Source organism: Calidris pugnax, unplaced genomic scaffold (assembly GCF_001431845.1).
Source record: "Calidris pugnax isolate Ruff unplaced genomic scaffold, ASM143184v1 scaffold36, whole genome shotgun sequence".
NCBI lineage: Eukaryota > Metazoa > Chordata > Aves > Charadriiformes > Scolopacidae > Calidris > Calidris pugnax.
This window is the reverse complement of record NW_015090825.1, coordinates 535530-548612: the sequence shown is the minus strand read 5'-3', so window position 1 is coordinate 548612 and position 13083 is coordinate 535530. Positions and strand designations below refer to the sequence as shown.

At 40.8% G+C, this 13083-nt stretch overlaps 1 protein-coding gene across 1 annotated transcript; it reads right to left on the bottom strand.

Annotated features, from left to right (window-relative positions):
* Positions 1-4529: 4529 nt before the first annotated feature.
* On the bottom strand, positions 4530-9740 carry LOC106886827 (ovostatin). The gene is made up of 7 exons (XM_014940060.1): positions 9682-9740; positions 9316-9499; positions 8826-8982; positions 7314-7366; positions 6393-6413; positions 5167-5335; positions 4530-4618 (listed from the first exon to the last, which is right to left on the bottom strand). Exons 1-7 carry the CDS (start codon positions 9738-9740, stop codon positions 4530-4532), a joined length of 732 nt encoding a protein of 243 aa, XP_014795546.1.
* Between the last annotated feature and the right edge of the window lie 3343 nt (positions 9741-13083).

The window sequence follows — 13083 nt, the reverse complement described above, 5'->3', positions numbered from 1 at the left end:
TTCCTCACCCAGCCCTCCAGAGGAAAGGAGTTGGCCCTTCAACTCCTCCCTGGCTCCTTCCTTAGATGTTAGTGCCTTTATAATTGCAGCAAGGGGTGGAGATCCCAGTCTATCCTACTGCTTGCAAGAACCTCCCCTAACCCTACTGCAACCTAAACCAACCCACTGCCTTCAGACCGTAACGCTTTACTGCAGTTATCTGAGTGTCTGTGCAAAATATCTTCAGTGGTCTTGTTTCGAAGGCTTTGCTTTTTACACTGACGCTTGGAACAGCACAGGAAAGCACAAAATGCCCTAAACGAGAACAAGCCTGTCAAACCAGATTAACGTTTGAGGGTTTTCCCCATCACTGTCGGAATTTACCATCCGGATTGACAGTCTGGATGAAGTAGACTAACTTTCTATACTTTGACACCTGATTCTGGTTAAAACAATGTATTAGCCTCTCTTTTCCCTCGCTTCATAGATATTTTGAATATTGACAAAATGGAATAATAGAGAAGATAGATAGAGATCTGCAAGGTCATCCTTATTTCTACCACAGCCATTAAGCACTTTACAGTGTTTGACTCATTTCAGCTTGAAATTAGCCAGTCAGTGGGTCCATGTAAATTTGTTAGTGCCCCAGGTTTCTAGTTTTCACACCTATCTGGAAGCTAATATTTTTTTAAAGGAGAAAAATGATCTGCTTTCATCCTAAGACCTTATTTTAGGATAAAAAAAAGGATTAACTCCTCCTTTTGTTCCCCTGTGCTCTCAAAAGAAAATAAAGCACTCTGTGTGCTGCTCCCCACAAGAACAACAACGCTGGAAATCAGTTGTTTGATAACTGTAATTCTTTTTTTTCCTATTCATATTGGTACTGGCTCTGGCTGGGATGAGATTATGAAGTCAGCTTTCTTCATAGTAGCCTGTATGGTGCTGTGCTTTGCATTTGTGGCCAGAACAGTGTTCACAACTCACCAGCGTTTTGGCTATTGCTGAGCAGTGCTTGCACAGCGTCGAGGCTTTCTCTCTCTCACCTCCCATCCGAAAGCCAGCAGGCTGGGGGTGGGCAAGGGATTGGGAGGGGACACAGCTGGGACAGCTGACCCAAACTGACCAAAGGGATATTCCATACTACATGACATCACGCTCAGCAATAAAAGGTGGGGGAAAGGAAGAGGAGGGGTGACATTTGTGGTTATGGCATTTATCTTCCGAAGCAACCACTGTGCACACTGAGGCCCTACTTCTCAGTAAGTGGCTGGACATCTGACTGCTGATGGGAAGTAGCCAACTAAATTTCTCCTTTTGCTTCTCTTTCACATGCACCTTTTTCTCTCTTTATTTTACTTTCTTTATCTCAATCCACTCGTCTTTTTGCCTTCCCCTTCTGTCCCTCCATCCTCAGGGAAGGGCAGTGAGCGAAAGGTAGGGTGGGTGCTCAGTTGCTGGCTGGGGTCAACCCAGCAGTGTATGTTGTCAGCATGGTTAAATTTTGTAGACCTGAAGCCAGAGAGATATGACTTGACAGGCAGCATGGGAACATGTTTTTCTCTGATCTCCTGATATGTTTTGTGACTGTCTCTTCCTGTTTCTTGCTAGTGTGTGATGCAGAGAATGGTAGCACCTGCCACAAAGGGCAGCTATGAAACTTTCTTCACTTACATCTTCACATTTTCACAGAAGTATCAAACCATATGAAATTGGAACAGGGCAGCAGCAACAGGTGGTTCCCCAGAGGTCTCTCTGTGGCATGCTTTTGGTTGCTTAGACCACTCTCTGATGTTCTGCTCTGAAAGCCCAGCTCCCTCTCATTTCTATTAAAGATTATTCTCTACCAGCAGTTCAGGAGCTTCACTCAAGATCAGGCTTGATTTCCAATGCAATGGGATATCCACACCAGGAGCTGTCAAGAACAAAAATTCACTGACTAAGGCTTGAACTTGAGTTGATGTTGTTAAAAAAAAATAGATGACCAGTATTGCATGTTCTTGCTTTTCCTGGCTTTCTCAGGTAGTTAGGAATTTATTGCAACATAATAAAGTATTCATCCCAAGCAAGCCAGTGTGATAATCATCACAGTTAACATACTTATGCAGCAAGAAGTATTCTGTGGCTACTTTTGAAAGTTTAATCAAAAGATCAAGTGGGTTAGGTGACATCCAAAGATTGTATAGATAGAGGAGGGTAGTTGTGTATAACTTACTGTTATAACAAGAAAGTTTTTTGGTGCAAATAGGGATTGGATTGTGGCATCAGTTAGAAAGTCCACTCTTGTGGCATCAGCTAAAAAGTCCATATTTCCAAGTACTGGCATTACTCACAGTGTGTTCTGTCCACATATGCCTTCTGATGGTAACTAAATGCAGGACAAAAAAGTTCCATGTGTTCTATATCCAAATAACTCACCACACTGTTTAAACTCTCCACTAACCAGAATGGAGAAGGTGCGTCTAGTAATGAGATAAGCAAACAAGAAATGCAATTATCTGGAATTGCAATGTTATTGGACTAATATGTTTGCAATCAAACAAATAGCCTGGATGAAAGAAAGCCACTACACCTTATCACAATAAAGGAAATTAGAGGTCATCCCATCTTGTTGGCTATAACATATAATCATTTGTCTTTCACACAAAAATCAAACAACATTCCCCTTGATACAACAAAAGGGTGTTTTAAGGACAGGTATTTACAAAACTATTGATTTTCAGTTTTTCTGGGTGTTTGTTTTGTTTTTGTTTTGTTTTGTTTTTCTGACTCTATCTCCTTGCTCTTGAAGTTCTATCAGTTTCATTTAACTCATCTGTTTATATGCAAGAAGCTTGCGGAGATTGTTCTGTAGGGTAATTAGAGATGCTACTTCATCACCAGGTTAAGAGACTGTATTCGGGGTTTCTGTTCTTTCCTCATGGAAGAATTAATTCAGATGGCTGGCGCCCAAGTTAACCTAAACCTCCTCCCCACACATGCTTAAATAGAAGGCATGCAAGATTCTCTCTTTAGTCCTCTGTCACTGAGATTTCTTGGAGATAGGTCTCAAGGCTGCTGTGTGTTGTAACAACACCATGATTCTTCCAATACTGGAGATATTGGAAGAACTTGTTGATCTTTCTGGGCATGTATGAGGAACCATGAAGTAATGGTGGAGAAATATCTGTATGCAGATGGATTATCTTGCATTCTTGACTCAAAATGAGTTGTTTGCCAGTCAACTTTGAGTGTCACCTAAGCCATAACTTCAGACCTCTGCTAGTCATGTTTAGTAGTAGCACCTCACTTGTTTTGCAGATGGAAAGCAATGAGAGGGAGCCTTGGCAATAGTAGAATAAGCTGATTGATTTTGTTAACTGTTAAGACACAATCCACCAGCTGAATATAGATAGCTTTTTGCTGCTTAAACCCCGCTGCAGGCAGAGTTAGACTGTAAAAATTGTGCCTTTGTGGTTTTGCTTTGATTTATTTGAGGCACTAGATGTGTTCTATCAGTAAAAACTTATCTTGACAAATAAAAGCTGTCTTGTTAAGATAAACTAGAATAATACTATTCAACTGCATTCATAGAGAACTGGTCACAGTGATTTCTGTGTAAAAGAATGATCTCACATCAAATTTCACTCACTATTATTGCAAAGAACCCCATTTCTCTCCTGTGGGAGTCATAAAATGGCTCTAGGAAAATTCCAGTAGTCTCTGGAGCTCCACGGTTTTTTCCCTGGTTTTTCAGTATTTGTAGCAGCTCACATTTCATTTCATTATGGTACTCTTTACTCTTTCAGTTTATTGCCATAACCCAACCATCCTTTGTGCTTCACTGGAGTAGTGGAGGAGAGTTTGCACAGGCTAGCAGAGCAACTCTGAACTAGCCAGCTGAGAACTGTGGTAGGTAGTGGCAGGACCCCTGGCAAAGCCCATTTGAGGAGTTCCATGATTGTCTTCCTAGCAGCACCCTCCTGGCAGTCTGAAGCCAACTTGGATACGTCTGCACGACCTGTAACAATATCTTTGTGGTGTAGACACTGTCACCTTTCTTGTAAATATGTTAGTTGCTGCATTCAAAGGAGGATCAACACAAGGAAACTTGGTCATTACAGCTAGGAAAATCAATCGGAAAGCACCGAAGACATCTGCAACTTTGACTATGACTGCTTCCTGTAAAACCTTCTTTAACCAGACTAGATTGTAACAACCTGTTTAGGCATAATAAAGGTCGAAATGCTTGGTTTGGCCCAGGTGGCTGGGGAACAATGCTGAAACATCTTAACTACAGGTAGTTGCTTGGTCAATAGGGTCTCCAGTCAAGCATGCAAGATTTCTTTCATTGTTCTAAGACACGTGGGCCCTGCCAATGTTCTCTAGAAGCCCTGCAAACTAACAGGATGGTGAGCTCGTTGAAGAAAACAACCATATCCCTAGAGCTTGCAGTGATTTCTCTCAACAAAATGGCGGGGGGGGGTGTCTCTTCTCTAAGCCCTGTCTCTTTCCCCAGTTCTTGGGAATTTCTTGCTCTTCAGCATATTTCCTAACCAATTTGCACCTGGTACTTACTCTCCACAGGCTTTCACCGTGAACTCTGAATCCAGGACTGTAAGGCTTTCTGGTGCAGTGACTGTGACATCAAATTTTGGCAACACTAGAACAAAGAATGAAAATAAATAAAAAAACAACAACACTGGCACATTGTAAACTTGCAGGCCCTCCTGAAGTGAAAGAGGAAATGAGGCTATATCATCAGTGTTAGTCACAGGTGGAACGGCATCTCAGCAAATGGTTGAGAAGTGGCCTGACCTGCAGAGGCTCAGGAAAGTATTTCTACAAAGCTTTAAAGAGAAGCCAGGGCTTCTGATGTGACTCCTGTGATGTCTAGAGCTTTAGTCAAGAAAATTAGTAGATGTGGCTGGGAGAAGGTTAGTCTGTCACAGTGAAATTTGCAATCAACTTATTAATTTGTTGTGCAAATTATTTTCTGTCTGAATCCGTCCAAAATCGTTAATTTATCTTCTTCAGGCTTTTTACTGTCTTTTTTTTTTTTTTTTCCCCTACGGTTCTGAATGAGAACTAGTTGAAGTTGCATTTGGCAGGAAGCTGTTTGAAGTTTTAGCAGTCAAAGGGCTTGATTGATAGGGGGCTCATCCCTAATAATGTTTTCCACTCTGAATAAAAACAAAGGGTGGCATTTACCATATTCCTCCACAAGGAATGAGTGATTTGTTTTATCTCCCGACATCTTTGCTACGATAATTTTGTAGCTCCCCAGGATAGGCTCTTCAGTTAGTGGGAATTCAATCTGGATAATGTTCATCTCTGACGTCACATTTTGCCACTGAAAGATCCTGTTGCCCTGTGGATCCTGAAGAAGAAAAAAAAAAAAAACAGACTCATAGTTTGTTTGCTTTGGAAATCTTTTGCTACTAGCACACAAAACCAGAAGCAGAGAAGAAAATAGGGCAAGTTGCTTTAACTCATTGGTGAAGTTGTGTAATGCAAGTGCATTGAGATAAATTATGCCTTTGTATACTCTGATTATTAAAGTTGCTAGATTTTCATCTGTGGATCTCAGATTTAGGCATCCTCTGCCAGCCTAGTTATTAGTTATTAGTCTCAATCATCAGGGGAAGCTGCACAATAATACTCTTCCCTGCTTTTTAATATTCGTTGCTCTACTTTTATGCTGAGAGGATAGACAGAAAATCTTCTTCATGTTTCCCCTTCTGCCGAGCTTATCCCGTATAAATCCTGGCCTTTAGCAACCCCAGCTTTTTTTCAGCTGCTAGAAGAAGGAAGGAAGCATTTCTTCTGCATTCACTGATGTGTCATTTGCCTCTCAGTATATGTTATGTCAGTTGGACTAAAGAGGACTCATTCACACCATTTTCTTGAACTCTGTAAAGCACCGACTGCGGAAAAAACACACATAGAGCTCAAAATATGCATGTTTCGCTGCAAACAAAATAGTTACCTGGCTACATGATATAAAATCAAAACTTGCAAGAACGTTATCTAGACATGGACTGCAATTGCTATTTTAAAAGTCATGCCATGGAAGAGCTAACATAGCTAGTAGTTGTAACCACAGGCTATATTTGTTCATAGTTTTCAGCAGCACTTGAGTAATGAAAAGATATACCCCAAAATAGGTTGAGCAAACTGAAGGAGGTGGAGGGGAGTCAAAGGCAGTCATAAGAACAGTACAACTTTTAACTGCTGAAATGAATATAGGTATGCTTTCCATGTTAGTAAGGCTCAAACAGCATCCTGTGATTTTATGAAGTTCCTGTTAACTTTTGCCAGACTACTCAGGAGCAAGATTTGGCTGTGTGTAGACACATGCAAACTGGAGTAAGTACATATGCCCTAGATTTTATTTTTAGATGTGTAATACAGTGCAAAGAGAAAAAAAATCTTACCTGAATTGCAATCAAGGGGTACTGAAAGAGGAAAAAAACAGTGGGAGAGGAGATTAGGTGACTGAACAAACAAGAATTAATTTTCCCCAGGACTGTGAGGAATGTATAACCAATAATCAGTATAATGCCAATAATCAGATATCCTCATCTCTTACTATAATCAGTTAAATAGCAGTTTAACTTCAATAAAAAGATTACATAAAGGGAAGAGATTGAAAGGAGAATGTTGAGGCAGTTTCTGAACATACTGCATTTAGTGCAATCCCAGAGCATCTGAGTAAATAGAGATGCACGTAAACTGTGATTTGGACTTCTTTGGTCTTATGTCCTCACTCTGCTTATTAGCACCAGCTTTTTTTTTTATTTTTTTATTTTTTTTGTAATGCTGTGCTGTTTTCTGCATTACAACCACATGAGAAGAGGTCACCCTTCCATCTCTTGGCTTCAGCATGAAGACAGCTTGCTGGCAATGAAAAGGGTGCCTCTGATGACACAAACAATTGTGGTAACAACTTCCATCTTCATTTCCCCATTTCTAAAATGGGCAAAGTACCAGGTGGATGACTTACCAATTCTTTGCAAGCACCAACTGCTGAACAGTAACAGCAGGAGACTGAACCATGGGCTTTCCGGTCAGAGCTAAAATAATGTCTGCAGCAACTAAATGAAGGGTTTTTGAGCCTCTTTCCCAGCAATAGCAGCAGGTATCGTGTCAGGAATCCAACCTGCTGCACACTTGCACTCTTCCCTGTGAGTCTAATGTAAGGGTGGGTTATAGCACGTGCTTAGGAAAGAATGTAAATTCTTTGGCAGTTAATCTTGCAACATCTCATTTTATCCACAGCAACTGTCTATTTAAAATTTGAGAAGAGGTTGTCTGCCAGCAATTTTAAATACAGGGGAATATTACTGGTCACTCACCACCTCCTGAACAGGTTTAAAATTGAAATCCAGGGCAACAACACGAAACATCACTGGAAAGACAAGAAAGAGGGTGTTAGCATTAACTGTACTTTATTTGGCTGAGCAAGGTGTTTTGCATCCATTAGTACTCCTAGTTTCACTGCATCTTCCCACAGTCCCATTTGCACAGGATGCAGGTAGTTAAATGCATCTGAAGGTAAAAGAATTGTACACAGACTTTGCTGAGGGGAGTTTTCACACTCTTTCATGAGAGTTTGCTTAACCTCAGAGGAAGGGGACAACTGAATGAATGAGAACTGCTGTGCAGGTCAGGCAGTCTCAAGTGACAGCCATAACTCTTTTAGTAGCCTTCTGCATGATGTAGGCAAGCTTATTCCTCTTCATTTCCTGATCTCTAAATCAGGGTTTGTTGCTTTGAACATAGGAAAGTTCCAAATATTACTGAAACTAGGTGAATTGTCAGTTTTTCCTAATGCACTGTAATTGCTCTTAGTTCCCTTTGTTTTGTTCTCATCCTGTAGAGGTTTTTGCCATATTTTTTTTCTTTAATATTTACAAGAGAAAAACTGAAAGAAGAACAGTGAATTAGTGCACAAGGAAAATCATAAAATCATGTTTCAAAAGTGTCCTTACAAAGCATTACCTTTTCATAATTTAATTTAGTTACTGCTTCCCCCACTTCAAAACAAAGCTATATGACAAAAAATCAAGCCAAATAATCAAGGTGGACACCTTGGTGGCACGAAATTCTGATTGGTAAGCTTTCCTTCATGCTATTTATCTCTGTAGATAGAACTCATGGCAAATTAAAGTATAGCTGATCCAGTCTAATGGCTATATTATTTGGATGACCCTCTGGAAAGAAGTATTCCTGTAGTGTTTTGTAGTGTTCTGCCTGTGTGCTAGAAGCCTTAAAGCCTAAAAGTGAGTTAAGGAATGGATCTAGATAAATGGTTTTTTGCATACATGGAGCTCTATTTGATGGCCAGGTGAGAAGTATGGATAAGGGAACAGCATAAGTGCAGGGAAAGCAACAACATGAAAATATGCAGTCTAAAGCCATCAGAACCGAGAAGGTAAAAAGCATGATTTTGTCTTTAAAAAATTACAATTAATTTTAAAATAATGGATTTCACTCTTGGTCTTTAGATTGTCTTTGGTGCTAACAGAAGACTGGGGGAGCACTGTTTTATGCCAGGCACTTAAGCAGTGATCTAATCACCTCTTTCCACTATCTTGACCTGTCACCAGTAATGAAACAACAGCAGTAAAAGGTCCCCTCTTCTATCATCTGGGAGGAAGGGACAAAGAAAATAATAGAAACCATGGGATGACAGTCTCCTGCCATCCTGAAGATGACTCTCTGAGCTCCACCACAAATACTTGTAATGGTTTTAACAGAAACTCTGAAGAAACTGGCTATACTGAAGCTTAGTCTGAAAAATACCCGGCAGTCAGAAGAAGAAATTGCTTCTTAAGGGGCATGTTATAAACTAAATAGATATTCACCGCTCTGTCCTGGTTTGTAGATGGGCTTGTCTGTCTGCACAAAGACAATGCTTTCCGTGTTCCAGATCATCACCGACCGCCGCTCTTCTAGGCTGACTGTGGTGCCCTTGGCAGAGAACGAAATGAAAGCCAATGGGGCAGAACTGACAGGAGGAATCTGTGAGGAAACAGAAAAATAAGGGGAGGTTGCTAGTCTTAAAGTCATTTGCTCCAGAGCCTATGGAACAGCTATACCTGTGGCCTGGTCTCATGTGAAGAGACACTTGTCTCTCTTCTACCACCTTCATCACCTTCCATCACATTTCTTGGACCTTTTTAATTTCTTATATCTATTAAAAATACCTCCTTGTCTGATATATCTCTTCTCTACTTCCTTTTTCCTTCAACAAGTCTTATTTCTTCTGTTGCTTGTTCCTCTCATGTGCTCTCTGCTCTAAGTTTCTTGTCCCTCCCTACTTTTCCATTGGGACATAAATTAAAATTAATTTACCGTGAAGTTGAAGCACTGTAGACCGTTGCTGGCTGTCATGGTTTTCTCAAAAATAGTGGTGTTAACAGCACCATATTCAAGGATGACTCTGACGGATATTGTCTCGTTGAGGTTAAGGAACTGCAGGCAAACCTGGCCTGGAGAGTCAGTTTGAAGGACAGCAGGCACCATCAGGACATACTGCCTGTGAGATCCAAACATCAAAGTGATCACAATATAGAAAAAGGAGAAACAGCCTCAACAGGATGAAAAACATACAAAGCATTATTCTTCAGTACTCACTGATTAGTTTAGGTTAAATACAGGACACTCTGCCAATGCCCCTAACTCTTGCCCTTTTGTCCTTTCTCTGAGTCCTGGACCCACCTGCTTTTATCAAAGAACACTGCTATTACTACTGCTTTTTTTCTTTTCTGAACACACATGTCAACTTCTGTGGCAGCTCTGCAATAGACAGAAGGTCTGCTTCATATTACATGAGAACCATTCACTTGTCATCCACATTCCAGTTTAACTTAGCTCTCCAGATATAAAAGATGAGGCATGGCAGTATTTAATACTTAAAGTCAATTTAGTGGTACTAATTAGCACTGTCTTCAAAGCCTTATCATGAACACTACTAGTAATAATATGGTAGTTCTTACGGCTCAGGTTCCTTGGCAGCTGTTACATGCAGGAGAAGAATAGCCCAAAGAAACTTCAGCCACATTTTTCTCACTGGGAGACAGAATAAAGAGATAAGCTCTCTTCCCGAGAAAAAATTCATTTCCTACTAGTTCAACGGCTCTGCAACATTCCTCACCCAGCCCTCCAGAGGAAAGGAGTTGGCCCTTCAACTCCTCCCTGGCTCCTTCCTTAGATGTTAGTGCCTTTATAATTGCAGCAAGGGGTGGAGATCCCAGTCTATCCTACTGCTTGCAAGAACCTCCCCTAACCCTACTGCAACCTAAACCAACCCACTGCCTTCAGACCGTAACGCTTTGCTGCAGTTATCTGAGTGTCTGTGCAAAATATCTTCAGTGGTCTTGTTTCGAAGGCTTTGCTTTTTACACTGACGCTTGGAACAGCACAGGAAAGCACAAAATGCCCTAAACGAGAACAAGCCTGTCAAACCAGATTAACGTTTGAGGGTTTTCCCCATCACTGTCGGAATTTACCATCCGGATTGACAGTCTGGATGAAGTAGACTAACTTTCTATACTTTGACACCTGATTCTGGTTAAAACAATGTATTAGCCTCTCTTTTCCCTCGCTTCATAGATATTTTGAATATTGACAAAATGGAATAATAGAGAAGATAGATAGAGATCTGCAAGGTCATCCTTATTTCTACCACAGCCATTAAGCACTTTACAGTGTTTGACTCATTTCAGCTTGAAATTAGCCAGTCAGTGGGTCCATGTAAATTTGTTAGTGCCCCAGGTTTCTAGTTTTCACACCTATCTGGAAGCTAATATTTTTTTAAAGGAGAAAAATGATCTGCTTTCATCCTAAGACCTTATTTTAGGATAAAAAAAAGGATTAACTCCTCCTTTTGTTCCCCTGTGCTCTCAAAAGAAAATAAAGCACTCTGTGTGCTGCTCCCCACAAGAACAACAACGCTGGAAATCAGTTGTTTGATAACTGTAATTCTTTTTTTTCCTATTCATATTGGTACTGGCTCTGGCTGGGATGAGATTATGAAGTCAGCTTTCTTCATAGTAGCCTGTATGGTGCTGTGCTTTGCATTTGTGGCCAGAACAGTGTTCACAACTCACCAGCGTTTTGGCTATTGCTGAGCAGTGCTTGCACAGCGTCGAGGCTTTCTCTTTCTCACCTCCCATCCGAAAGCCAGCAGGCTGGGGGTGGGCAAGGGATTGGGAGGGGACACAGCTGGGACAGCTGACCCAAACTGACCAAAGGGATATTCCATACTACATGACATCACGCTCAGCAATAAAAGGTGGGGGAAAGGAAGAGGAGGGGTGACATTTGTGGTTATGGCATTTATCTTCCGAAGCAACCACTGTGCACACTGAGGCCCTACTTCTCAGTAAGTGGCTGGACATCTGACTGCTGATGGGAAGTAGCCAACTAAATTTCTCCTTTTGCTTCTCTTTCACATGCACCTTTTTCTCTCTTTATTTTACTTTCTTTATCTCAATCCACTCGTCTTTTTGCCTTCCCCTTCTGTCCCTCCATCCTCAGGGAAGGGCAGTGAGCGAAAGGTAGGGTGGGTGCTCAGTTGCTGGCTGGGGTCAACGCAGCAGTGTACGTTGTCAGCATGGTTAAATTTTGTAGACCTGAAGCCAGAGAGATATGACTTGACAGGCAGCATGGGAACATGTTTTTCTCTGATCTCCTGATATGTTTTGTGACTGTCTCTTCCTGTTTCTTGCTAGTGTGTGATGCAGAGAATGGTAGCACCTGCCACAAAGGGCAGCTATGAAACTTTCTTCACTTACATCTTCACATTTTCACAGAAGTATCAAACCATATGAAATTGGAACAGGGCAGCAGCAACAGGTGGTTCCCCAGAGGTCTCTCTGTGGCATGCTTTTGGTTGCTTAGACCACTCTCTGATGTTCTGCTCTGAAAGCCCAGCTCCCTCTCATTTCTATTAAAGATTATTCTCTACCAGCAGTTCAGGAGCTTCACTCAAGATCAGGCTTGATTTCCAATGCAATGGGATATCCACACCAGGAGCTGTCAAGAACAAAAATTCACTGACTAAGGCTTGAACTTGAGTTGATGTTGTTAAAAAAAAATAGATGACCAGTATTGCATGTTCTTGCTTTTCCTGGCTTTCTCAGGTAGTTAGGAATTTATTGCAACATAATAAAGTATTCATCCCAAGCAAGCCAGTGTGATAATCATCACAGTTAACATACTTATGCAGCAAGAAGTATTCTGTGGCTACTTTTGAAAGTTTAATCAAAAGATCAAGTGGGTTAGGTGACATCCAAAGATTGTATAGATAGAGGAGGGTAGTTGTGTATAACTTACTGTTATAACAAGAAAGTTTTTTGGTGCAAATAGGGATTGGATTGTGGCATCAGTTAGAAAGTCCACTCTTGTGGCATCAGCTAAAAAGTCCATATTTCCAAGTACTGGCATTACTCACAGTGTGTTCTGTCCACATATGCCTTCTGATGGTAACTAAATGCAGGACAAAAAAGTTCCATGTGTTCTATATCCAAATAACTCACCACACTGTTTAAACTCTCCACTAACCAGAATGGAGAAGGTGCGTCTAGTAATGAGATAAGCAAACAAGAAATGCAATTATCTGGAATTGCAATGTTATTGGACTAATATGTTTGCAATCAAACAAATAGCCTGGATGAAAGAAAGCCACTACACCTTATCACAATAAAGGAAATTAGAGGTCATCCCATCTTGTTGGCTATAACATATAATCATTTGTCTTTCACACAAAAATCAAACAACATTCCCCTTGATACAACAAAAGGGTGTTTTAAGGACAGGTATTTACAAAACTATTGATTTTCAGTTTTTCTGGGTGTTTGTTTTGTTTTTTGTTTTGTTTTGTTTTTCTGACTCTATCTCCTTGCTCTTGAAGTTCTATCAGTTTCATTTAACTCATCTGTTTATATGCAAGAAGCTTGCGGAGATTGTTCTGTAGGGTAATTAGAGATGCTACTTCATCACCAGGTTAAGAGACTGTATTCGGGGTTTCTGTTCTTTCCTCATGGAAGAATTAATTCAGATGGCTGGCGCCCAAGTTAACCTAAACCTCCTCCCCACACATGCTTAAATAGAAGGCAT

Bases quoted from the DNA above. Each gene is read 5' to 3' on its own strand.
- LOC106886827 (XM_014940060.1), bottom strand. From the start codon at position 9,740: ATGTGTGTTCAGAAAAGAAAAAAAGCAGTAGTAATAGCAGTGTTCTTT. The intron at 9,500-9,681 runs GTGGGTCCAGGA...TGGATCTCACAG, and splicing joins GTGTTCTTTGATAAAAGCAG to GCAGTATGTCCTGATGGTGC. The intron at 8,983-9,315 runs GTAAATTAATTT...GTTTCCTCACAG, and splicing joins TACAGTGCTTCAACTTCACG to ATTCCTCCTGTCAGTTCTGC.